Raw genomic sequence first — 27,684 nt, 5'->3', positions numbered from 1 at the left:
AAAGTGCAACAAAAGTAACGTACATACATAGCTTGATTAGCTTCTGTGATCTGGGTCTAAACATCTTTATTTTACTGACCGTGGATAGAAACTTGTGATCTCCAAACATTTTTTGTTTTTAGATATCAAGATGGATAAATAAAAGTCCACAACTCAATATGCAAAAAGTAATATATTTTATTGACAAGGTTATATGGTTAAACATTTACCCACTGTTCCTTGCTGATGTGTTTGCAAAAGATGATATTTTTAATATCCTATTTTAATAAATATGCATAGGGTGCCTCAGTTTCACCAAGGGAAAGCTGGTCTCAGGAGGAATTGGGAGCGGGGGTATATCTGACAAACTCTTATTGTGATGGATTTGTAATTCTTCCTATAAAGAGCACTGATCCTGAAAATTAAAATAAATACATATTATGCTCTTGAACATTTATGATTTTATAAAGTAAATGGGTGCATTTCAGATTTGTACATGTGACTGGCATGTTAGTTTCTCTAATTGATCTTGGGCATGCAAATTACCTGGCTTTTGGATATAGGGGAAAGGTTGGAAAATTTGGCCCTTCACTTTGTCAGTCATGTTGGGCAATTTAAAGTGAACTGGTCAAAGTAGCAATTGAACAAATTCACTCCTGTTTTAAATCCACTAGAATTACAGAAGAGATTAATTCGGCCCATTAGGTTACAGTGTTACTTGATTCAGCAGTTTAATCGTCGCTTAAATCACTTACACTGGGCTAGTACAGTACTTCTGTCAGCTTGTCCCTGTACAGGGATACATTAATTTGATGAATTTTAAAAAGGAAATTTGGCATTCCCAGTTGTATCAGAGTTGGGCAGGGCTTTTGTCTTGCTTGGTATTTGAAAAGTAGCTAACATTTCTGGTATTACCAGAGTGTAAACATGGTGAAGGTGAGATATCCTAAGATTTGGTTCTACTTTGAGCCCATTGTTAATTTGCTTGTGGTTAGAATTTGGAGCTTGCTACTCCCAGAGGATAATAAAAAAGCTATTAAACATCACTTTTAAACTGTGGCTTTATTTATTCCCTCTCCTCAAAGATAACAGATTTCATCCAACAGTTTGCATTTTCACATCTACTTCTGCATTCTTATAATAAATGGTACAGGGAAATATGATTTGCTCTACTGAGGATGTTTTCTGGAACTGTTTGTTTAGAATGTTATTTGATAGTTTTTTTCATCCTATACTTGTTTCCTTATATGTCCCTGTTTTACAATTTATATTTCTATTAAAGAATAGTTTTGCATATGTTTTGTTCAATTTACTTGCCAAAATTATTTTTGATACCTAGTTCTATAAGGTCATTTTGGCTCAGTTTTTGTAAGTGAGGCTACATTCTGTTCCGTGTGTGTGTGTCTGATCTAGACTTTGCAACATAAGCCTTTGCCTGGGATGTTTTCTGGCCATTTGATGGTTATTATTGCAAAAGAAAGAGACAGTCTTAAGATATGCTTCCCCCTTTTAGAAATGCATCATCACTGTTTGGCAAAAATTGTAGGTTGTTAAAATATTTCAAAGCACCTATGTTATGCATAAAGCTTTTCAACAGTTAGGGAAAAACTATCCTCTAGTTTTGAAGTACCTATGAGGTAGATGAGAAAATATAATCACTTTAAATAAAAAAAGTTCCTTTTTCAGGCCACAGAGAGGGTCATTTTACTGAGCTCTATACATGGCTTTACGTTCCCTAAATATTTAGCAAAAGTGATTTAAGGCATTTATGATATTTGATGGCTTGTGACCTAGCTAAAAATGTCTTAACTAATTGCATTTTATCCTTTCTGATAACTTTCTGCTCCCCCAAGAGAATAAGCATCTCATACAAAAGAAATATTTCTTTTTCTTTTTTTACAAATTATGTCCCTGTAAAGATAGAAGATATATACAGAGTAACTATCCTTTCTGGGTCCGTAATGTGAAAAAAACATGGGCTCAATTATTTTCTTCTTGGTTGTGTCAAATGACTGCTATGTCTGCTGGTGACTATCAATGTTTTGGAGAGACACAGACCTTAAATCATCCTCTCAGAGTCAGGATATAGGCAGGATGGCCACCAGGGTTGCACATACTGTACATGGTCTCTGACTAAATAGACATTAGTCTCTATGGGTATCAGTGCCTTGAATGAGAACTAAAACTACACAAAGACTGTTACAGATGTTCCCTGATTTTTGTCAGTTTTCCTGCTACCTTAAATTTTAACATTTTCTAGTAGGTGAGTTTTCCTAGCATCTGATGAAGTAAATTGTTGCCTACAAAAGCTCATGCCTCACTGAACAATTTAATCTCTGAAGTGCCACTGTGCCCTACCTTTACAGGTTCTAAGGGAGTTTAAAACTACTATTTTATGGGCACTGAAGTCCCTTAGGCCACAGACAGGCATTCAGTTAAAAGTGCAATCCCAACAATTGCACCTCTTGCCATGCCACATATTCATGGCAGGAGGCAAGATCATGGGATAGATGAGTAAATGAATAGTCCATACCTGTATTGGCTTGCCTCAAGAAAAAGATGAAAGGTCTGTCTGCTTTGAAAATAGGAGTTCGAGATCTTTTTAGCAACACCATTGCTGCCATGCAAGAGAAAAAACAGTAATAACATGTTTTGACTTCAATTTCTGCCTGTTTTATACAGTGCCTGCAGAAGTTTGAATTTTTACCGTCCTAGCCACTGAGCTATTAATTTTCCCTCACTGTACAAGTGAAACTAAGATTAAATTTATCTGATAGTAAAATTCCCATATACTGTATATATAAGCAGGGAAAATTTTGCCAGGCTGTATTACATAAATAATATAGTGCAGTGAACAGTGCTAGAGGGAGCACTGCCCTTTTTTTCTTGCTAGAGTCCTAACTCCTGGCCACGCCAGTTTCCTGCACCATATGAGCAATTCCTAACAACCTACATATGCCAAGGCTTAGTTATTTATTTTACAGAGTTTATGATATATAGACTAGTAAAAGATAAATTATTCCTGATTTTCAGATAGGAACTATAGACATGGATGAGGTATTCTGGAAGCTGCGTAGCAGAAATCAAAACCAAACCTCAATCTCCTGAACTTCCATCCAGTGTCTTAGGGTTAGTAGTTGGTATTTTGTACAAAAACATCAGGCTTCTCAAAAGTTCAGGGATTTTTAAAAATGTATCAATGCAAATTTCTTACATTATGGATAGACCTAAAACATCCGTAAAGTAAGATCCTTTTGTTGAACTATAATTTCTCAAAGAAATTTCTATATTGCTAAGTGGTGTTACTAGTATATTGGCCAAACATTAATATCTGTGGATTTCTTTAGGATTAAAGCTTCTCCAAAAATATAGAAATGTAATCAAAGATAAATGTTAACAAAACTAAATAACTAGCTTGCTAGCAAGGCACTATTTCTGCACTTCTGGAAAAAAAAATTGAAAATTTTCTTTTCAATGCATCAATATGTTACTGAACTTACAGGTTTTGAAGTAAGCAGAGGCAGATGTGCATGAGCCAGTAAACTGTGTTAACATGATTGGGGAGTGTCAGTGATGGAGAAGGGAAGCAAAAGAAGAAGCCACAAACATTGCTAAGGAAGAGTTTCATTAGGGAGAGGAGAAAGTGGCTTTTTTCACTGTTCTTTTCTACTACTGTCCAGATTACTCTAGTTGGGACATCAAAGACTTCAGTGGAGACTAGAAGGTACTTGGCTGAATATGTGCAGTGCTAAGTTCGTACGTATACTGTTACTGGCTTTTTTGCACTCTTACTGCAATCTTTCTTTGGCAAATCTTTTCCCATTTCTCTGTTGCTCCCAAAAATATTTTCGGTGCAGAACAGTTTGTATGGGCCTGCTCCCAGTGAAGTTACTGGAGTTTTGTTATGGACTGAAATGGGATAAGGACCTGGCATTCTGTCTCCTGCTAGCCACAATGCTTCCTCTTTAGGTTGTGAATGCTTGAAGTAATTTTAAATTAGTTTCTCCTATATGAGTTTATTGATCAGAAACATAGCAGGAATGTTACTGCACCACTAATGATAAAAAGTCAAACTACTGTCTAGCCCCACAGCAAAATTAATTTAGCCATGTTACATGCAAACTATGTAACACGCACATTTGTTCCTATGTGTATCACCATCATCACTATGATGCTGCTGCTGGAGAAATATTGGATAAAATAGGGAATTGAGCTGTGTTCAAAACAAGATTTAAGATGAACAGAGTGGACAAAAATGACTTCAGTCAACTTCTGTCTTTGTGTCTTTGGCACAAATTGAAAAACCTTATTCCACAGATCAATAAGGGGCAGCTTGCACCAAAATGCACCAAAAACTCTATGCCAAGATAGTAAGAGCAGGTGGCATATAAAAGACTGACCTCAGTAGCACCTCGGAATTTCCATATACAGGAGAATCCCAGGATGTCCTTGTGATGCAAAGGGGTGGAGGAACTGGGTTAGCTACTTTCATATTTCCCCATTTAAACTACTTAGTTGCTGAGTAGAGACTATTAATGCAGAGTTCTGGATTTAAATGTGCTTAGTTTTAAAGAAGGGAGGGAAAAGTATATGACATGTCAGTGGGGGAAAAAAGAATATGACACACAAGTTCATTAGAACTACAGTCTATGTTGGAAGCTGGTATTTTGCACAGAAGTCCTCTTTTTATGTAAAATTATATCTGCTGCCAGAAACCTGCACATAGAATTTGAAGATCCAAAAAAGTATCTGAGAAATTAAGCCCACAAAGCATGCACAGAGTTGTAACTTCAAATCCTTCAAATTAAAATTGCTGTGGTACTTTTCTTCCAAAAATTGAACCAAAAAAATCTCCTTCCTGCCCAGTAAGAAAAGTTCAAAGGTCAGTTGCCTTGGAAAAAAAATAATTGTACAACAGGTAAAATTTGTTGGTATGTTTGTGTGTATTTTTATACACTATATATGTACAGTGGGAGAGACAGACAATAGTGGTTCTTCCATGCTCATTAATTTGACAAGTACCTGGTTGGTTTTTGCTGTCTCCCCATTCAGGAAATTACATGGGTGCATATTTAACTTAGAATTGTTGTTAAGCACATATTTGTGTGTTTTGCTGAATCTGGGCCTTTAATGTTTGCTGCAGCTGTGAGATGGTGCTGATCTGCAAGCTCATTAAAGTGTGTGCATCTGATTTACCTGTAGCTCCTGATGCATTTGTACCATCTTCTTCAATTTCAATCTTTGCTTTGTGAATAGCTTCTGAAATGTAAAGATTGCCTTGCTCTAACAAATAGACAAAAAGTGAGTATTAAAAGTTATTACCTGTTTCCCATCATAAAAACAACGCAACTGTTTAAAAACATTAAAACTCTTTTTTTTTTTTTTAGCTGCTTTCTCATTCCATTGCCCTTTGTAATATCTGTGCTGCTTATAGAACCCTCTAGTTATTATACATTTCATTCAGGGTAGCTTGGGAAGTTTGTTTTAACCATTATATCAAAAGTGAAAAAACCATTGGCCAAGTTTGTGGATGACACCAAGATATGGGGTTGTGCGGACACACCTGCAGATAGGCTGCAGACACAAGCAGACCTAGACAGGCTGGCATGTTGGGCAGAATGGAACCAGATGAGGTTCAACATAGAGAAATGCAAGCACTACAAATGAAAGGGATCTGGTAGTAACAATAGACCCCAGCATGAATATTGATCCAGCAATGCAATGCAGTAGCTGCAATAAAACTCTAGCATGCATCAAACAATGCATCTCCAGTAAAACCAAAGAAGTGATTCTTGTGCTTTACTCAACATCGGTGCAGCTGGAGTATTGCGTCCAGTTCTGGGCAACGCACTTCAACAAAGATGTGCTGAAGCTCAACAGGGTCCAGAGAAGGGCCACCCGTATGATCAGAGACTCACGTGGCAAGCCATGCGAGGAGAGGCCGAGGGATCTCGGACTCTTCAGCCTGGAGAAAAGAAGGCTGAGAGGGGACCTGATTGAGGCTTACTGCTATCAGAGGCGTACATCGGGGGCTCGGTGAACAACTGTTCACCAGGGCACCCTGGGGAAAAACTAGAAACAACGGTCACAAATTCCTGGAAGATAGTTTCAGGCTGAACATTAGGAAAAACTGCCTTGCAACTAGGGTGTCCAGACTATGGAACAAGCTCCCCCCAGAGGTGTGCAATCATCTACCCTAGAGGTCTTTAAGAAAAGACTGGACAGTCACCTGGCTGGGGTCACCTGACCCCAGATGTCTTTCCTGCTCATGCAGGCGGTTGGACCTGATGATCCTTCAGGGTCCCTTCCAGCCCTATGATTCTATGATATACTAGATCAATTAGTCCATTCCTCTTCCCTTGGTTTGATAGGATGTATTGTTTATCAAAGACGTTGCATTAGGTCTATAAATACAATTTTGAAAGGCATCCTATAAACAGTTTACACTCCTGTCTGAACCTTACTCTGTTTAGTTGACGGGTGACTTTTTAGAGTATTCAAGTGTCACAGTTACATTTCCACCTATGCTTGTACCAGCTTTATGTTCACTCTATCAGCTTGTATAGATGCAATAAATAATAGCTGGTGGGTAGAGAGCTACTAATTGCAGGTTTTGTGGTCTAACATTATTTGATGTAACATGATGTATACCATACTGGAAATTTTCTGCTGCTTTCCACAAAAATTATGAATGTTGTATGTAAAATACTGCAATCCTTTGTCTTGTCTCTTAATAATTGTTATCTAATCAAAATGATTTAATTCCTTTGCATAATGAGGGTCTGTTTTTTATAGGAAGACTAGTTTTCCATGAATGTTATTGTAAGAGCATAAAAAGAATGTAATATCTACCTGCTAAATACAAGCTATGCTATAGATAACAACAGCTTTCCTTCCATTATAAATGTCTTCAATTGGTCCTTTCCTTCCATAATGTTCAAGTAAATTTCCTTCAGAAAGGCAGAGGAATAGAGAAAAAACTTGTGCTGAGCATGAGTTGATTTTACTATTTTAGTGATTTTTTTTTTTTTATATAGTCTTCGTGTCCTCCTGTGTCATGGTAGTATAGTCTGAAGGAATGAACATGAGGTTAAGTGTCAAAAAATGTTTAATCTTGACTCTGGCATCTCTGGTATCACTGACCAAATCTTAGACCCTGTGTTTCACTTCCCCATTTGTGCATTGAGATTAGCCGTACTTAACCTTAACAACCTTAACTTAACCTTAACCTAGTACTTCATAATGGTTGGTAAGGGCAGGATACTGTGGTAGAAAATCAGTTCCCCTGCCTGCTGCTGGCCCCATGTAAAACTGGAATAACAATGTTCATCTTCCTTTTGAGGTGCATTTTAAAGTTCTTGGGTAGTAGACATTGCTATAAATGGTAACTTACTGGTATCTACTTTGTTACTGTTTGCAGTATTTCTCATAGCCAAGCAAACCCAATACAGGTTATTGAGGTCCATACGAGAGTAAATGCATGGAATTCTATCATCTGTGTTAGATTACAAAGCTGACCTCCCATATAACACTCCCATCTGGCCTTCAGATCTGTGATATTATTAAATAACAACTGATCTGCACTGTGTTTTTCACCAATATTACAAGGATCAAATTACTGTCAAAGCCAAGGTATCCAGAAAGAACTCACTTATTGGATACTTTTAAACCTTAGTGGCTGCCAGAATGTAAAAATAGCATGCAAGAAGATGAAAAAAAAGATAGCAGATGAAGTGAAATGACAGGCTGAGTTCCACGTACAGTTCTGGACCAGTTCAAGCCTGCACTTCTGTTAAGCAGCAGGCATCTTCTGCATCAAGCAGCTGCACCATGTGTAAATAAATACATTAAAAATGGATTTGAAACCAGACTGAGTTGAGAAATACCACAGCTACGTGAGCAATTTGGAAAGCACATCTCCCGGAAAAGTTTCACTGTCACGACTGCTGAAGAATTATTTTCTCACTTTAATAGCAACAGTGAATAACTGAGGAAGAGAACCTAGCATAACAATTGCCTGCCTACCCTACAGAGGGGTAGGAGTTGGTAAGAACATCAAGCAGAAAGTTTAGTAAGAACAGGAGGCTGAGTCCTAATTCCTGCTCCCCTTCCTGGAACTGGTTTACAGTATGACCTTAAACAAATCACTTAACCTCTCCTTTGCCATTACTATCCCAAGGACTCTGTGACTGCTAAAATGATGGCTTGACAAATGACATGTTAACACCAATGTAGGTGATAGGTTTTATACTCCAATGTAACTTATACCTGTGTCTGGAGCCAGGGGCATAACACAGTCAAGTGCCCAAAGCAGCTACAACACAGGGGCAGCAGTAATTTCTGAGCCCCTTTTTATCCCTCCCTCAAAGTTGGTGCATGGGGTGGCTTCCCTGCCCTAGCTGCACTTGGTGGCAGCAGTGATCCCTCATAGTTGAGGATGATCACTCCCACAGGTCAAGTAAAGGGTTGTAGATGAGTCAGTTGTTGATGGCTAAGGTTGATCCTAGAACCTCAGTGTACACTACTATCTGGAGAAGAGAAGTGACTAGCTCTTGCAAGGCAGTTGCCCCTGTAAGCACTGCTACTACAATAGCTTGCCTCTGGATAACAGGGGAGCTGCTAATAGTTTGTCTGCATTCAGCAAACCAGTACCCTGCGATAACTGTGGATGCATAATCCACAGTTTGGTATTTATACTGGTGTAGCTTTACCCCTGACTTTTCCCAGGGTAACTCTACACCACACTCTATAAGGTTAAATCAGTATAGAGTTGCATATTGTGTGCCTTTATTTTTTTCACATTTCTGTAAGCTTGGGTTATACTAGTATGAAAGTGTTGTCTGGTCCTTCAGTAGAAGGCATAATACACTATTCAAGTCACCATTCAGCTTGATTAGTCACATAACATGGGCCAGATTCTGATTGCAGTTCCATCAGTATTATGGAGAAACTCTGCTCATTACACACCACTGGAATTGTATTTGCACTATTATGGCTTCAGAATCTGACCCTGTCGTCTTTTTTAAAAATCTCCTTTAAGTTAAAAAGCATTTCCATAGGTTTAAGACAAAGGGAATTGGGTTCAGTTTGTGTTTCTGTACTTTAATGCAGCTTTGGAACACTTGGGGTGAACTATTGGGTGAAATGGCAGTCTTTCCTTCTTATTTTTTCCATCTTTGTGATTATACACCCACTATACCACTGAGTTGAATACTGAACCCTATTTGTAAGCCATCATCAGTGGTTTGAGTGTCCCTCCACTAATTCTGGTAGTCAGCAAGATTTTTCCATGTGCGTGAGAACTAATGATTGCAGTGGGAGGAGTGAATTAATGGTGGGTCCATTAAGCAATCCAAAGAAACCATTTAAAATTGCTGATCAGGAAGAACTAATGGGACTATAACATTAAAAAATAGAGTTCTGACGGGACTGAAACTTAGTGGCTGAGATAATTTGGTAAAACCTCAATGAGAGGTGCCTATTTCCATATTTATTGTTATGGGTAAAAAGCAAGTGTAATGCTTTTTCTGGTTGGTGCTTGAGTTTATAGTGTTAAGTCAGAATTATATAGAGAAGAAATGGAAACAAAGAATCCCTGAAAGATGGAAAAACTTGAGAGAGAGAACTTGAACAGAAACATTTAACTAAAGCTCGCAGGTGGACACAGAGAAGCAGCAGCTGAATCAACATTGCAATTCATCCTCCTAAACCATTTGCTCTAGTTTAAATAGGTGCAAACCTTATAGGTATGTTTGTGAACTGTTGGCAGGTTTTAATAGGCATGTCAACATGTCTGGAATTGACAAAGCAGCCAAATCAAAGATCATGTCTACAATGCATCTTACGAAAGGATGATGATCAAGTTGCAAGTTTTAGTTGGGAATTAAAAACAAAATCTGCGCCATGAAATTTGTCCTATGAAAACAATATTCTTGATAAGGAACCTCATAAAAATGTGGCTTCCATTGTACCAAAAATCTTGTGGCCATGCTGCCATTTACAATAACACCACTGGAAGACAGCTAAGATTTTACAGCTGAATCTCCGTTTAAGATTTGTTGATATGGATATGAGTGCCAAAGTCGGAATTGCTCAAGTAACAAGTGGTGTTTATCAAACCAAAGGAAATGGGTGGCTGTGGAATCGTTTATTATTTGCTCAGGTTAAAATATTCCAGTTAGTAGAATAACCTCAGGCTTTTTGAAACAGCTGGTCAACTTCTATCTGAACAAAAAGGAGATGGAGTTGATTATTTGATCACTGGGTTTTCAGGACAGAAACAAAGGGAAATTGTAGGAATGTTGAGGACTCAGAATAACTTAACCTGTTGCACTGTTAGGCCATTTCCACACAAATGTGGACATTTGGTTTCTGGGGGACATCTAGCAGCGGGATACCTTGTGCCACTACTAGTTGTCCCCTGGGAATGTCTGTGCCACGTGCCCTGTGGCGCATGTGGCAGGTTACCCTGGGTGGCGTAGGGGAGGTTGGGGCCAGCACAGCACAGCAGCCTTATCTGGGATCCTGGGGGCCTCCTGGGGCTGCAGCAGCAGCAGCAGCAATCCTGCTGCTCAGAGCCTGGCTGGCAGCTGGAGCATGGCTCTGACCAGCCAGGTTCTGGTTTTGATCAGCATGTGCTGGCCCTGCATGTGCTGCTCTGCATTTTTTGACCCCTGGATATTCAGGGGCCAAATTAAACCCCTGCCCTGCTCCCTTGCACCACGGACAACAGCTGAATGTGCAGTATGTGGTACTGCAGACATGTGTAAGGCACTATATACTGCATGGCCACGCTTGTCTGGACATGACCTAAATGTAGCATTATATTCAGTAACTATTTAGGACCAATAGTATGAGCATGAGCTACAACAATTTTTCCAGGCTTCAGGTTGTGCCTAAGCACACATACTGTGGCTAGTAATGTGCATTCTCACTGGCTTAATCTCTCAAAATCTTTCCTTATCAGATTTTGCTTATCCTAATCACAGTTTGAAACAGAAGCTTCAGTATTACAGTAAATCAATAGAACCTGGATTGTGGTTTTCATAGAACAAGAAGTATAATTAATTACCAAAGGCTCAGCTCTGTTGAATCATTGAAATGACACACAAGTTTACAACAAATCCATAATTCAATAATTAAGTCTTATATAAGAAATGTTCTTACCAGAAATACCTTTAAAATCAGCCTCAGATGGATCAAAAATATCTGTTATTCCCAACATGGGTAAAATCCATTTTAGGTCAAAGTGGCTTTGAATGCTGAATCTAAAATGAACACAGCAGATTTTGTTTAAATATACAGTTCATAGCTTCAGAGAGTGGAAGGCCAGAACAAACCATTTAATCATCTCACCTAACTTTCTGTATGTCATGGGCCCTTACACTTCCCTCAGTTCTCCATATATAAGACCAGCAATTTGTATTTGGCTAAAGCATTTCTTCCAGGAAGGCATTCAGTCTTCATTTCAAAACATAAAAGATGGAGTATTCACCTCTTCCCTTGGTAGTTTGTTCCAGTGGTTAATCACTCTCAATTTTAATCATGTCTGGCTTCACTTTTTAGCCAATGGTTCTTGTGATGCCTTTCCCTACAAGATTAAAGGGTCCTTTGGAAGAAACCACTGTTTTCTCCCTTTTGGATACTATAATCAAGTCACCTCTCAATCTTCTGGACAGATGAACTTTGCATTTTCTGCTTTTGGTGCTTTGTTCTTTATAAAAGCATAATATATTTGCTTACAGATAAGGCCCTAGGGACACATCTGCAAAATATTATCTTAGAAAAAGAATATTAATGCATCAAAGATTTTTTCAATACTTGTTAGCACTGGGAATGTATTTCTGGAAGTATCAACAGAGCTGTTTCATGCTGATCAATGAATTGGTTACATTTAGGAAATGCCCTTTCTCAGCTGCATCCAGATGTATTATGTGATTCATCCTGCTATACTATTAATTTGAACATCTGTTGAAAAAATGCTGTCAGATTACATGCATGTTCCTGAAATAGTGCAAGTACTATTTAAGAAATGCCACTAGAGTGCAAAAGGGAAAATACAAGATTGTCCTGTGTATGGAGGAAATTCCAAGCTTGATGATAGTTTCTGCGCTTGACTTCAGCCTTGTAATTTACAAATATGTTATAAAATAAAGTATTTTTTTAAAGATTGTTCTTCAAAGCCAGGAAGTGCAAGAATATGCAGAAAGAAGGTTCCCCCCTCCCCCCCACCTTCTTTGTAGCTTTTTGGCTGCAGTGAGAGGAGTGCAGGCATACAGTATGTGGCATGTCTGTGGCACCACACATTGCACATGCAGGCATTCCTCATACTGCTACTTTGCAGCACAGGGGGTGGGCACAAGTAGCAGCAGTGTGCACTACCCAAAACCAGAGAGAGCCTGGCTGGCTGGAGTCGTACTCCAGCTGTGGGCCAGGCTCCAAGTGTCAAGATCATCACTACTGCAGCCCCAGGAGGCCCCCAAAGGCCAGTTAAGGCTGCTGGGGCCAGACCAGTGCTGACCCCAGCCTCTCTTACCTCACCTGGGGTGACCTGCTGCATACTGGAGCATGCATGGCATGGGCATTCCCTGGGGACAAGAAGCAGCAGCACAAGGTGTCATGTCTGTGCCTAGCCTTTTTATGTGTAATTTCTGTGTAACCTTGTTGTGTTGCTGCTTGTCCCCAGGGAGGCAAATGTCTGAGGCAATCAGGACATGCCCTTTAAGTCTAGGGACAGAATTTACACATAAACCGGTTTAAGTGATCAGAAACTGGTTAAAATATGTCACAACAGAAGTTCAGTGCACTTAAACCACTTTTAAAATGACTGAAACAGGTTTAAACCTGGTTGGTGTAGTATCAGACTGAACTGACTTAAGTCAAAGTGGTTTATGGAACTTCTGTCCCAGACTCCTTCCCAGTCCAAGTTAACTCGCAGTCCCCCAGCATCCTGGGCTGCTTTGCAGTGTGTTCCCATGGAGCAGGGTTGGCCCTGCTCCTCTGCTCCTTAGCTGGAGTACTATCACTGCTCTGGCTGGCTGACAAGGGGGTGGGTGGGGAAGCCTGGCTCCAGTCCTGAGTCAGGGTCTGCCTGGCAGGGGTGGAGCAGGCCCTCACAGGCTTTTTTTCCCCACTCTCCCCTTGAGCAGAGAGTAGAGGACATGGCCAGATGCCAGCCTGAGCTGGCATGCTGAGGGAGGGGGGGGAGTTAAACCCCTCCAGCTGCCTGCAAGGGAGCCCAGTCAGGGTCTGCCTGATGGGGGTGGAGCAACCCTTGACAGGCTTTTCCCCTGCTCCCAGCTCAAGGGGAGGGGGAGGGAAGGGTATGGCTATACCCTGGCTGGGCTGGCAGAGAAGTGGAGGGGGCTGCTTCCCCCCCACCCCCCTGCTCCTCCAGCACAGGCTGGCTGGGGTCCATGCAGGCTGGGGGGGCGTTAAAACTCCCCCCATCATACTCAGCAGGCTGGCAGGGGCCTGGCCATGCCCCCACCCTCAGCTCAAGTAGGGAGTGGCGGAAAAGCCTGGCAGGGCCTCTTTCCCAGCTTCCCTCCCTTCTCTTTGGCAGTGGCTGGCAGGCTGGGAGGTGTGCTCTAGCGCCCCCCAGCTTCTCCCCTGAGCCACTGCAGGCATGTGGCTGCATTTTCAGAAACAAGAGTGAATGTCTGTTCACTTGCTTTTTAGTTCAATCTGCAGGGTTCGGACTAAACTGTAAAGATTGAACCAATTCAGCCTCAGGCTTTTTGACTGTCTGTCCTTAGCTTAAATGTTTATTGTACCTCGTACTAACTGTTTAAATATAGGGAGGGACTATAGTTATAGCTATACCCTACCAAATAGCTTACAGTGTTTTGAATTCCGTAGACATCTCTGCTTCTTGGATCAAGATAGGTTAGGGCTTGCTTGCCTCGTGATGATGTGATGAGTAGAGAAGAAAGTATTCCAGTAGAAGACATGCCCTCTATGTCTGTAATCATATCAGCAGTACCATACACACAACTCTTAAAACAGAGCGTAAGAGTATAGCCACACCCTTGAAGATATGACGTCACATACCTAGGCAGAAAAATATCCATTTTTATTCTCTTCAGATTATTTGCCCAGAGGGTGATAGTTTTAGCTGAGAGATGTGACTCAATGTGGGATAGAGATGTTCTTCGGTCACTGGGAAGCACCACAAACATGCTGACTGTCTCTCCCAGATAAGGCAATTCGACGACACTGAACTGCTCCAGAGATGCCGTGTGGAACTGACCTGCAGGTTTGAGAACATAATCCTTAACCCGTCACTCAAGGAAAAAGGCAGTTCTGAGGACACAGAGTCTTTCACCACCAAGTCATAAGCTTGAGTGTGGATCAGGTTGCTAAATAACTGCACATTATTATTGTTGACATAAATTGAGTTGATCATCTCAATACCCTTCCTATGAGACAAGTGTCCACATCACATGTCAGCAGCAACAAAAATGACAAAGCCCAGCACCCTTAGTGATTGTCTCAAAGGACAGTCCAATGAACTATAGGTATGTGGCTACCTTCTCATGCTAAAGGTAGTCCCAGTGGTCCGGGGTGAAGCATGTTGGTGAGGCAATGTGGGTACATTTGTGCGTGGTGACTATCCTTGCTATGCTTGTTTGAGTAAATACGTGTCTTAATTCTTTAGTTCCTTCAGCCCTGCACCATTTGTTAACTACACTTACTGATGCATTTTAAAAAATCCTTCACTGAGAACAAGTGAATCCTCAATTTTGTGTCCTCATGACAGGGTAAAAGAATTGAGGAGAACTGCTTTACCCCAAACTGGCCAACATCACAGTTAGAGCTGCTTTTCAAGATCATGCCACCTTATTGAACTACAAATCACTTAAACTTGTCAAATTCAGAAAAGTTACCAAAACTGTATTTACAAAAAGCCATAAATTTAGTGAGTTTTCAAATTAGTAACTCATTACTAGCTACCAGGCTATAGGAGTCATTACTAAGTCCAGGCTGGATTTTTTTTTTTTTTTTTTGTTCCTGAAAGATAGGTTATAGTTCAAACAGTTAAAGCTAGGAAGTTCTATGGGCTCAGATATACAGGAGATCAGACCAGAAAATCATGCTTGCCCTTTGTGGCTTTATAGACTCTGAATTAATTGGTTGCTGCTGGCTGCATCAGCTACATTGTAACTCTTGAAATGATGTGATCTGGGGGAAATGGGCCAATGTGTCTGGAAGAAGTCATTCTGGGCATTTGGAACATGTTTATAAGATATGTACAGTCTGAATATATTGATATGGCCTTTGTTAACAGAGAAGATGAGGCCATGATTATTCCAAAGGCACTTTCTCCAGGATACCTAACTGAGAAGCTCCTTCTAGAAAACAGGAACATGGCTGGAATCCCTAAGTGACTTTTGTGTGCCTGAGTGAGTCACGTTAGATGCCCTCCATCCCAAAACACAAACTTCTCTTCCTGCTTTCTGGTGGTGTGTGGGTTTCTCCGACAAAGGCCTACAAATGACAGGTTGATTGGCTGCTAGTATCAAAGGCAGGTAAGGACATAACTTGGTTTGCCACTACAAGCTGAGATTGCAAGCCCTCTGAATAACCTGAACTGCCTGTGAATAAAGGCTTCTTTATGTGTGAAGGTGGAAATGGCCCTTTCAAAGCAAGTGTCAGACTGGTTTAAGCTCTTCCTTCCCAAAGCAGCCTCTTTACTGTGATTTTTTTTCTCCCGAAGAGAAAGCCAGGCCAGAGTTGGAGGTGTAGCTCTAGAAGAGAAGCCTCAGGGTGCCAGAAATGCCATCTTGGCACTGTGGGGGGATGCAGTGATTTGTTTACTGTATGCTACTTCAGTGCCAGCTTCAAGAAATATAAGACACCCCCCACAGTGCAGTGCTGTACTATAGGGCTAGTATCCCAATAGTTACTGGTATTCCAGAAGCAAGTTCTGCCATGGTCAGCAGGGAAGGAGTTAAATGTAGGTTGCAGCACAAATGCTTGGTTGCAACATGGATTCTACTCTATGGAATAGCAAACTTACTCAGTTTCATAGGTTTTCCTACTCAGATGCAGGAGCTGTGGTTGCAAATGTAGATTTATATTTCTACCCTGTGATCCTCTGCAGAACAGTACCAGAGTGTGTGCTGCATTTATCAGATGCCTTCCAATGGATGAAGTGTTAAAATATAAACTATTTTTTCTGCCGCCTTCAAGTGGTTTTCCTAGTGGGGAGATCTCACACTTTTTCAGATAAAGCAAGAGGATAATTGTAGTCTTTTACTCGAGAGACCGTCCCTCAATAAGGGTCCAGTATTGCTCCCACTGATAGGAGCTTGATCTTCAACTTCAGTGAGAGCAGAACTGAGCCTTAAAACAGAATCTAACATTCAAGTTTCTACATTCAAGTCCAGAGCATGAATGGCTTCTATTTTGCTCTAACTTATCCTGTGATTCCAGTGTCTACCTCATTTTCACAGAAGACTTCTATAAAGGAAAGGTTTGTTTCTGAGCCATTATATTTTTTTCTTGGAGTTTCTCCAAACTGAGATTGGACTTTCTTCAATGTCAGTTCAGCACCTCACACATTGTGGACAATGCTGAAATAGATAAATAATAATATCCATAGTTTACAGTATCACTTAAAATGGTTACCATAATTAACATCAGCTGTTTGGTACATTGTTGGCACTTTCAGGATGAAACCCTCAGCTGTAGTAAAAGCCAAGGGCTGTGTGTCTGTGAAGGAGAATTTCTTTTGCCACATGCTTTTGAAGTACAGGGTGCTCACCACAGCTATCTGGTTAAGTGGTGAACTGGCCCTCTCCAAAGATATGCTGTCTGCTTCCTCATCTGCACAGAAAGAGAGAGGATAAATTATCTTCCATTTTGCATATGCACGTGTTTCAAAATATCTTTCCTCATGTTTGATATATGCCAGAAATTTTAGCCTCGAATTTGTTCACCATTAGACCCCACTCTATTACATGATTAAGCATGTTGCAGAGTTAATCCTGCATCTCAGGTTCAAGTGATATTTTAGACTCTAGTTTAAAACTCTTATGAACCTATTTTTCTGCTGTGCTGCAAAAGTGGCCATGTCTGATTGGCGAGGTAAATGTTCTACCCCCCATGCTCGGGGCTGATGTTTGTGTAAAGTTTTCTAGTTAAGGATATCCTATTTCATTCACAGCTAATCTATGAAAGCAATTGGCAGGTTTCTAACTTCCAGACCTTGACTTCTGACTGTGGATGGTCTTCTGGCTATTAGGATTTGGCTCCTTACCCTGTGGCTAGATAGCTGTTGGCCACAGGCACCTGAACACATGCCAGTGAAGTGGATTTGACTCTTGCTTTTGCCCCCTGACTTAGCATCTGACTTTAACTTCTGGGTTGTGACCTCTCCCAGTCCCTGGCTCTAGCCATTTGGCTGAGCTATCTTAACTTTCTTGACACCATGAAGCTTGCTCCTGTGAATAATCCACAGCTCCCTGGGAGAATTCTCCACAGAGAACTCAAGAATAAGTATTTTAACCAAAGGTGGGCCTAACTTGCCAAATCTAACACCATATCTGCAGAGTAGATATCAACTTCCCAGGAGACGAATGCTGAACGATTAAGAGCCTGATCTATGAACCTTTGCGCAGCCCCACTGAAGCTTTGCCTAAGGTGAGTGGTGACTTGGTATCAGAGCTGGAGTTGAAGCTAAGGCATTCCTGGCTCCAGGTCTTCTGTTCAGATTGTTAAACCATGCCTCTCTGCATAAAGCATATTGCTAAACTTTATTATGCTTAATTGAACACTGGGGTACACCTGCTAGTATCTAGTGGTGTCCTCTGTCATCATCTTTATTAGTTGTTTTACCTCCAATGTTACTGGAGACCCATTCGCTTATCTGTGCTGCAGTCCTGTTAGGTTCACTGAAGTTGGTTTGCTGCAGACTGCTATTGGCCCACAGAGTAGCATGCTCAATGAAAAAAGGTGAGAGGTGAACACTAGCTTGTATAAACAGGGCACACGCCAGCTGAACCACTGTGCCTTGGCTAGTATTAGTCATCTCTTCATGTACAGCACGCATGAAGTCCTGTACTCTCTCATCTGCCAGACAAGAGAAAAATCAAGGTCATAATTACTGTGGCAAACCTAACAATAGCAAAAGTTAACTGTTAATGATAATTCAGTGCCAACAACATTGTCAGCAAATAGCAATGAACCTATGTCATGGCAAGAGCACTTAAAAAATGGGATGCCAATGTTAATTATGCCTTCTGGAAGTTACTGCAATATAAGGTAATTCATAATAATTGAAGTATGTGTAGCTATTAGTAGGTCAGAAACTACTGAGTACACTTCAATGCACTGTGCATGTACAGAACCTTTCATATCAAAACCCTACCCTAGAGGAAAGTGAAAAAATCCCCAAGATGTCCTGTCAAATAAGCTGCGCGTGAAAATTCCTTCTTAATTTTAAGTTTTACAGTCATTTTACATGTGTGTATGTGAGCAAGAATCCCTGCAGCTCTAGATCTAATCCATTGCAACCTCTAAGTGCCATGGCTGTTTCAAGTAATCGTCCATATTTTTCACTGAAAGTTGAATTCCACCAGAGCCTGTTTAGGTGCAATATTCAAATAACTCAAATAATTCAAATATTTAGAGAAAAAAAGACCTCTGTATACCTAACCTGAGTTCTGTCATATACAACAGACATTGCTTTCAAAATCGCTACATTGTAGATTCAGTAAGGAGCTAACCTCACATTATATTTTCTCTCACTTTTCTATTTGAATATCGTTCTTGTTTCAACAATCTGTGTACATTCAAGTTTATGGGATTTAGGGCTTCTAGCATCAAGTTGCAGAGCTGTGTAACGAGTACGTGGCATGTTCTCAAAGGTGGAGCAGTGCTTATGTTCTAGGGTGGTTTCACGTATATAGTAACGAAGTGCATGCCTCTGACCACCTTAGTTCCTTCTATACTGCATTAAAACCAAAACTACTTTTTGTGTTTGACAGCTAGATCCTTATTGTTATTTAGATGATTGGGGTAATTTTCTTGGAGGCTAACTTAGGCCTTGACACCCAAAGAGGATTCAAAATGTGTACAACTACTTGGCCATCTTTCCAGAAAGAAATGCAGGTGTTCAGTGCTTCATGAACCTAGGAGACATTCCACTCCTGTCTCAATGCACAGTTTGCCACACATTAAATCCTAGGGCCAGGAAGGGAAAGCAGCTGTTTGGTTGCTTTGAGCCTTCACCTATACCAACCTAACACTCTCCTGGGAGTGCAAAGGCATTCTTTAAAGGGCCTTATGATATACCTGTCTGCCCTCAGTGTCTGATCTTGGAGAAGCATCATTTTTCAGATAAGCACTAGGGCTGTGCAAAATTTTGGCAGCCGTTTCATTTCAGAGGTGTTTCAGGACATTTTGGCACCCGAAACACCAAATCCAAATCAAAATGGAAGGCTCCAAAACAGCTTTGAAATGAATCAGAAGGCTCCAAAATGTTTTGGAAATGTTTCAGAGAATTCGGAGTTTTGGAGCCGGGCTTGCAGGGAAACAAAAACTAACCAGAGGGAGGGGAAAGAGAGGCAGCTCTGATATTGACATCTAGCTCCCAGTTCGATTCTCCAGCTTTCCGATTGCTTCCTGCAGCTCTCTGATCAGTTTCCCATCTCTTCCCAGGGGCCATGGGTCCCCAGACTGGGGGTGGGTTTCAGCAGGCTGCTGCTGCAGGCTGAGGACAGCAGCAGTTCCTTGGTGCTGCCCACGCCGACTGCTGGAAAGACTGCAGTGCTGCTGCTACCTCAGCAACCTACTGAAACCCGGTGTACAGATCCAGGGGCCCCAGCCCCCTGGGAAGAGCTGGGGAATCCCTGCTGCGTGACCTGGCTCCTCAGGTAGCAGAGATCCACACTGGGATCTCCTTGCTACCGTTGCCTGCCCCGCGCAGCCTCCCATTGCCAGGGCAGCGCAAAATGGACAGCAGTGGCAAGGAGACCCCCAGCGTGGCTCTCTGCTCCCTGCAGAGCTGAGTCGTGCAGCAGGGACCAGCAGACTTGTTTGCCGCTCTGCACTGCTTCCCTGCCCTGCGACCTGGTGTAACAGGGATCAGAGATCCGCGCGGGGGTCTCTCCACCTGCACGAAGGGCAGCGGCCCTCCCCCTCCCCTGGACGAGCCACCCACAGCCCTGTCTTGCTCCCTGCTGGGGCCCCAAGCCCCTCCCAGCTGGGTAGGGTTGTGTGAAGCTTCCCTTGCAGCTCGTTTGAAACAGATTCGACCGAAATGAAACAGGACAGTAATCTGAAACACCAAAACAAATCACTGTCCTCTGAAATGGCCAAATCCAAAACTGAATTGAAACAGAGCCATTTCACACAGCCCTAATAAGCACTTTTTGGGCCCAGCACTCTAGTCTCCAACACTGTGATCTTCATCAGTGATTGAAAACTCCCTCCATTGGCGGCAGTAAGGTGGTTGCTGTGGAAAGAGGATGCTTCTTAACATAGGAGGAGCTGAAGAGGTCATCCAAGCTCATTTTAAATGTAGTTTAAACTAATGGAAGGATACCTACTTTTGTGTATGTAACTAAGGTTCTCAATTTTAAAATGCCAAATGGGATATGCTAACAGAACTAGTTAGTGAAGTCAGCATGACCGAGGAGTTCAGGCATTTGAATGCGGAGAGATCCAGGAGTTTCTTCAAGTCATTCTATCAGGAATCTGTACTACAAGAGGAAAAAAAAACTTGCAGAAAAGAGCACCTGACCAAACTACAAGAATAGCTGCCTGAAGAAGGATATTCCTGCAAAGAAAGCAGAGAACCAAGACAGAATGGAAAAAAGATTGTTCCCTAAAAGAAAACTGTGGACCATGCAGCAGTAAGTTGAGAATTGCCAGAGGTGTAAGACCTTGCAAAAGATATTAAAACAAAGAGTGAAAGGTTCTTCAACTCTATAAATAATGAAATGACAAGGAAAGAAATGGAGACACTATCCAGAGGGGGTGGAGCAGAAATTAATGATAGTTGTCAATGTTGCTCAAAGACTAAATTTCACTTTAGTTTTCTATGGGAGGAAAGGCAAGATTGCTAATGGGGATAAAGGTATAGAAATTGAAATTACCACAACTAAGGTGGGAACAAAACTCCAGTATCATAATGCACTCAAACTGGGGAGACAGATAATCTCCATCCCAGACTGCTAAAACAACTGGCACATAAAATTGCATGACCACTAACAAGTATTAAATAAATCTGTCCAATCACGGTTGGTATCATATGGCTGAAGAACAGTGATTTTAGTAGCTATATCTCAGGCCAGATGATAGATTTTTGATAAAATAACTGGTTTTCTAGAAAAAGGAAATGCAGATCTTGCCTACCTAGATGTCAGTAAAATGTTTAATATGGTTCAATGCAGGAGATTGTTAGTTAAGTTGGAGAAAATGAAGATTAGGAGAATAACTGAAGTAGCTAAGGAGCTGGCTAAAAGGGAGACAGAAAAAGATAACACTGAAAGGCAAAGGATCAGGCTGGAAAGTAGTTACTAGTGAAATTTCTCAACCTTGGGACTGATTTTGTTTAATATTTTCATTAATCGTCTGATGGAAGACGAGGACAGCACCTCTGACGCACAGTTAGGAGACAGCTTCAGTGTATGGGAAGATTGTGATACCATGCAGAAAGAGCCAAGTGATCTTGAGAACTGGAGTAATAGAAATGTGATGAAATTCACTAGTGCAGAGTTCAACGCTTTGTGCCCGGGGACCAAAAGTAAGACTTTTCTGATCATCTGCATGGGTCAGGAAGGATTTCCCCCCTCATGATTATGTATAATCTGCTGGGGATTTGTATTTATTTATTTATTTTATATTTAGAGCAGACCATGCTAAACTTCTCTTGTAGCTCGATGCTAGAGGTGCCATTTCCCACAAGTAAATGCAAGGAGGTAACTCTTGAAGAACAACAGTTATGAGCACATAACCCGTTATACAGTCAGATTTTTTCTTTTCCTGGTTCAACAGAGTGGTATTATATGCATTATGCTTTGGCAGTTACTTTGCAGTATGATCTCCTAATGCCTCATTTGCTCTGCTAGAAGGAAACTGGGAGAAGGAAGACTTGGTGAATGGTATATCCCCAGAATCATGCCCTCCATGCACAGGGATTATTAGACTCTGCTATAAGCACAAGCATCAACATCAGAACGGCCCTGCACATGGCCCTTCTGCTGTCCCCTGGTCATTTCTGCATGCACAGAACTTGGTTTCCTCTGCCAGCAGGTTTTTTTTCAAGAGTCTCTTTGGAAAGGGGAAAGGTGTTCATGGAATGGAGAAGGACTCTGAGGCTGTATCAGTTTCTCCATGGAGTGAGCAAGTGAAGGAGATGTTGTTTCTGAGCTTCCCAGGCTCACGTAAAGGTCCCAAGAACCTGTGGCATGGGAAAATATTGGTGAGCCCTGAGAACCTTCCTGTTTCTTCTGACAATTGCCCCCACCTCCCCTTGATCATCATGCAAAGAACCCAATGTGCATAAGACTCTGGGAGACAGTGTTGAAACTGTTCTGGCCCAAGGCTTTGATTTCCTAAAAAAGTCCTTATTTCAGAATTTCAAATCAAGAAAAACGATCAGTGAAGTTCTCTGCTAACAAGAATCTAATAGAAGCAGGATTCATAGATTCATAGATGCTAGGGACCTCAACAAATGATCAAGTCTGACCCCCTGCCTAGGCAGGAAAGAGTGCTAGGGTCAGATGACCCTAGCCAGATGCCTATCCACCTTTCTCTTAAAGACCCCCAAGGTAGGGGAAAGCACCACCTCCCTTTGAAGCCCATTCCAAATTTTGGCTGCCCTTACCATGAAGAAGTTTTTCCTGGTATCTAGCCTAAATCTGCTCTAAATTTATTTATGAGAATGGGATGAGATACTGTATCGAAAGCCTTGCTAAAATCCAAGAAAACAACATCCACCTCTACTTCTGCATCTAAGCATTTTGTGACCCTGTCATGAAACGATACCAGATTGGTCAGGCATGATCTACTTGCTATGAATCCATGCTGGTTTCCCTGCTGCATTATTTTTCCCTCTGGACTCCCACAAAAGTGATACTTCATATTCTTTTCAAAGGCCTTTCCAAGGATGGAGGTGAGACTGACTGGCCTATAATTACTTGGATCCTCCTTCCTCCTCTTCTTGAAAATAGGAACCACACTGGCCCTTTTCCAGTCCTCCGGGACCTGACCTGAGCACCACGAGTGCTCAAACAGCCGTGCCAGTGGCTCTGCTATGACATGGGCCATTCCTTCAGTACTCTCAGATGCGGCTCATCCAAACCTGCTGTCAGGATGCTGACATTGCAGGTATACACATTCCTCTGGACGTATTTGTACCTCAGACACTGCAGCAATGTGCAACTGTGGCAGAACCTGGCTAGAGAGAAATACGAACAAACATGAAACAGATGAGTTTACTTTGGACCTTGCAAAGGGAGAGAGAAAACAAGCCCAAATGGGCAAAAGCAAAGCTTGCTCTTTTGGTACTTCCAAAAGAGGTGCTATTAATTATAATTATTCTTTTGCCTGGAGACCCCAGAAGTGATTGAGCCGTGCTGTGTTAAATGCTACTACAGTGCACAATAAAAAAATCCCTGTCACAAAGAGCTTGCAGTCGAGTTGGACAAGACTGATGGTTGGAGCGGAAACATGAGGGCAGGGAAATGAAGTGACTTGTCCATGCTCACAGTGCACATCAGTTACATAATGAAGATCAGAACCAAGATCTCCTGATTCTCAGTCCAGTGCCATACCCCCTTGATCATCCCAACTCTAAGGAGTTTTAAAGTATACGAGTCCATGTTTTTGACAATGCCAGCCAAAAGAATCAAATTCATAATTGCTAAGCAGGTGATGTCCCTTTAATCTTCTACATTAAAACTAATTATCTGTATGAAGCTTTTTGTTTAAAATTTAGCACTGTTAAGGGGTGGGGAGTGAGTTTCTTGAATAGATGTCAAGAAGGTTCACATATTTTTAAGTATAAAATACCTTTTTCATTTGTTTTGCATTAGAACTGTAGTGCTTGACACATTTTACAAGGGTGAAAGAAATCAAAGATGGTAAAATAAGAAGCAGATGTTATGAGGTACAACATCTCAAGTGTGCAATCAAAATTCTTAGCTAACTAAAGCTCTGAATTCTTACTTGTAGGACAATTCAAAGCTGCCCTTAAAATACTTTATCTGATACTCATTTTTCATACAGTCACCTATTTACTTTTTTCTTTTAGGCAGTTCTAGAATACAGCTTAGCAAACCTACCAAACATTAAAAGAGGACATTAATGCCAGGGAAAGCAGATTCCCTTAAGGAGAGCTGACTCTTCAGTCACTAGGGAAATATGATGGACCATGTAAGTGCTATAAAGTGAGCTCATAAGTGGGTAAATCATCAAGTTCAAAGCAGAGTCATCAATGGTTCAATGTTTAAGTGGTAGGAGGTACCAAGTTAGGGTTCTTCTGAGGCTTCTCCTGGATCCAGTACTGTTAAACATCATTAATGGATGGAATGGAGTGGACAATTAACAAATATGCAGTTGACATCAAGCTGAGTGGGAGAGCAGACACTTAAGAGGACAGTAAGATGCAAAATGGCAATGTCAAATTGGAAATATGGTCTGAAATGAATTGGATGAAATTCATCGAGGACACGTGCAAGGTACTTCACTTAGGATAAAACAATCAAATGCACAAGTAGACAAGGGGGATAACTGTTGCAGCACTGCAGAAAAAGAATCTGGGGGTTATAGTGGGTCGTGAATTGAATCTGAGTCAACAATATAATGTTGCAAAGAAAGCTAATAACACACTGGGATGTATTAACAGGAATGTAGCATGCAAGTCACAAAAACTGATTTTTTCTACTCTATACAGCACGGGTAAAGCCTCACTCAGATGGTTAAGCACTCAACAGGTTAGATAGGGAGACTGCAGAATCCGGGAAACATTTAAGTTCAGAGTCAACAAACCATTTATCCGAGATGTTGTAGACAGAGATGATCCTATTTGAACAGAATTGGACTAGGGGTCCTCCTCCATGCCTTCCAGCCCTGTCTTTCTATAATTCTTTGGTTACTGCATGCTATGAATGTAGTTTTTGCTGGACCACTGCATTTTTATATTGCCTCCTTCACTGTAATTAAAAGCAGACAGCATTTTTACACATGCTCCAGGGGGTGTACTTTAATTAGCAAGCCACACTAATTAAAAGTGCCCGAGTGTCACATGTATTGGCATCCCCCGTGCTGTAAAATGATGGAGCTCATTAAATGAGCTTTAGTTCAAAGTGCCCTGTCACTATTTTTCAGCATGGAGATGCTGATACACATGATGTCAAAGTCTGCTAGAGCATGTTTATTTCTGTGCTCCAACAGACTTGATTAATCGATTTCCAGCACATAGAAGGTTCCTCCCTGCACATCTATAGGGGCCCTTTGTTTTACAGTATGGTTATTCTACTGATACTATAGGTGTCAGAAAAAATTATATTATATATCACAATAACTGTATATAATAGCTAGCTTTCATTGTGATTGCATCACTGTTTTTGAATAGCAGTGGTTTGCAGAACAGTGATAATGACCAAGTAAACAAACACACAGCTGAGAACAATGAAATCTCTATTGATTTCAACTTTTGTCTTTGTGTAATGAAAATAAATGTTAGGGTTAAGAATATTAACATCAGCTATATTGCCTGTAGAATGCATACCAGCTACAAATTTTCAAGATGAAACAGTCATCTGTTTTTTATAAACATTGGGCAGATCAAGAAATATAGCTTTTGCTACATTATTTCAGGTGGTAGAATTAATCTTGGGTTGAAATGAGAAGACTATCCTGAGAATCCAACATTAATTTAGTTGAATTGAAGACATCTGCCTCTGTGTGTGTTTTTCTTTTAAATGTATCTTTTGGAATTAGAAGAAAAAGAGTGAGAGTTGATCAAAAAGAAGTAGGAAGAATGTATTCACACTGACTATTTGAACTGTTTCTAAAACTCAACTGACATTAGACAACCAAATTATGGGATCCCTCCCCCTCTCCCACCGGCATTTACCATACAATATAAAACAGTTATTAATAGGTAATTTTTTAAACAATACATTACCATGGATGTTGTATCCTAGAGCATTTTCCAGCTGTGCAAAAGTATTTCCTTGAGCTCCAAATTGCAGCAACTCCAAAGAGATGATCACACTTGCTGGTGAAATGATCAGGTTAGTTCTGTTCTCTGGATCTGCTAATTGCTGGTAGAGGTTAATGGCAAATTCAGTCATTAGCTCCTTCAGTTCATGATAGAGGTCACAACTCCCATTGTTTAGGAAGCAAGAGTACAGAATAAGCCAGGGCAACAGAATAGACAACATGAAGGCAGGTTATGGAATATCTCCAACAGACTATTACACCTGTAATCAACAATTCAGATATTCAGAGAAGTTGGACACTCAAATGACAAGTAAATGATTGCTTTACATGTGTATTCATGTGAGACTTACTATAGAAATAAATAGCCAAAAAGATCCAGATGGTGTTATCATAAGTAACGTATTCTACACTGGCTATTAAGAACCAATCTTTCCTTAAAACATGTAGTGTAACAATTGTCATTTGATAGTTGACGAGAACAGTGCAGATTTTCTTCTATAAAAATATATTTTTACTTCATAAGGCAAGAAGCAACTAGCCAGCAAATTAAGTATTTAACTCCCTGTTAAATAATAAATTTTATTTTTTGGTTAATATTTAGGATATTATTATCAAATTGAAGTGCCTCATGTCTGGCATTTGGTACTGCACATCCACAGCTGCCACTGTCTTACCCTGCGGAGTACAGGCACTCAACCCCTTTACAGACAGGGGCATTTGATTTAGATACCTAAAGATGAATGCAGATGTCTATTTTTAGCCATTGGGTTACAACATTTTGGTCTTAATTTTCAAAAGTCTGCTATGAAGTTTTCAAGTACCATTATATGACACACACTACGAGCTCTGCAAATAGGGTAGCATTGGGGAACAGCAGTGATGGCTATGCAAACTCTCTGCTTTGCATTTTTATGGTGGAGAAATAATATTTTTAACCATCTTGGAGTTACTGTTATAATTAAGGAGAAGAAAGGGTTTTTCTGGTGATATCATTTATTGGACCCATGGGGAGAGAGGTTAGGCAAGCTTACAGGAACAGGTTGCCCTTCCTCAGATCAGGGTAGTCTATGCCTGAAAGCTTGTCTAACTTCTCTCCTAATTATGCTCTGGGTTTAATAAACAGTATCACCAAAAAAGCTTTGCATCGCATGTATTTTCTGGACCATCACAGCAACAACATCATTCCAACCTTGTTCTAATTAAGGAATATTTAGAATTTTGAAATCAATACATTCCCTAAAATGCTAAAATGAAAGTAATTTCTATCCATAATTCTAGTTCTAAACACTGTATGTTTTTAAAAATCTATGTTTTTAAAAATAAACTCCAATCAGTTTCAGTGTAGGATTTAATTCAACTCTCTTTCTATGCCCTTTGCTCTAGAGAGCACCTTTCACTCCTCAGATTTACTCACAGTTAACTGTGCTTAATTGCCTTGCCCTGCTGTGTCCTCCTGTGCGTCTCAACTGGATCTCTGCTTGTACGTCTGTCCCCTTCTTTAGTAGGTAGTGGAATAAGGTCTAA

General features: G+C 40.8%; 1 protein-coding gene across 1 annotated transcript; it reads right to left on the bottom strand.

Annotated features, from left to right (window-relative positions):
• Positions 1-326: 326 nt before the first annotated feature.
• SERPINE3 (serpin family E member 3) lies at positions 327-27,684 on the bottom strand. Its single transcript, XM_090026626.1, has 9 exons — positions 27,575-27,684; positions 26,123-26,420; positions 17,821-18,054; positions 16,612-16,809; positions 14,032-14,230; positions 11,146-11,246; positions 5,176-5,262; positions 2,513-2,596; positions 327-394 (listed from the first exon to the last, which is right to left on the bottom strand). The coding sequence occupies exons 2-9, from the start codon at positions 26,379-26,381 to the stop codon at positions 351-353; spliced, it is 1,206 nt and encodes a 401-aa protein (XP_089882752.1). The 5' UTR covers positions 26,382-26,420; positions 27,575-27,684; the 3' UTR covers positions 327-350.

The sequence above is a fragment of the Crocodylus siamensis genome, chromosome 1 (assembly GCF_052110815.1).
Source record: "Crocodylus siamensis isolate JL-2025a chromosome 1, ASM5211081v1, whole genome shotgun sequence".
In the NCBI taxonomy this organism is placed as follows: domain Eukaryota; kingdom Metazoa; phylum Chordata; order Crocodylia; family Crocodylidae; genus Crocodylus; species Crocodylus siamensis.
Note: the sequence above shows the minus strand (reverse complement) of the source record. Positions and strands in the feature narration are given on the sequence as shown.

What these genes read in the sequence shown, in the direction of transcription:
- SERPINE3 (XM_090026626.1), bottom strand. Translation starts at nt 26,381, where the DNA reads ATGTTGTCTATTCTGTTGCCCTGGCTTATTCTGTACTCTTGCTTCCTA. An exon ending in TGATTTTAAAGGTATTTCTG is followed by an intron (nt 5,263 to 11,145) that starts GTAAGAACATTT and finishes TCTATTTGTTAG; the next exon opens with AGCAAGGCAATCTTTACATT. An exon ending in CTTGAGGCAAGCCAATACAG is followed by an intron (nt 395 to 2,512) that starts GTATGGACTATT and finishes TTTAATTTTCAG; the next exon opens with GATCAGTGCTCTTTATAGGA.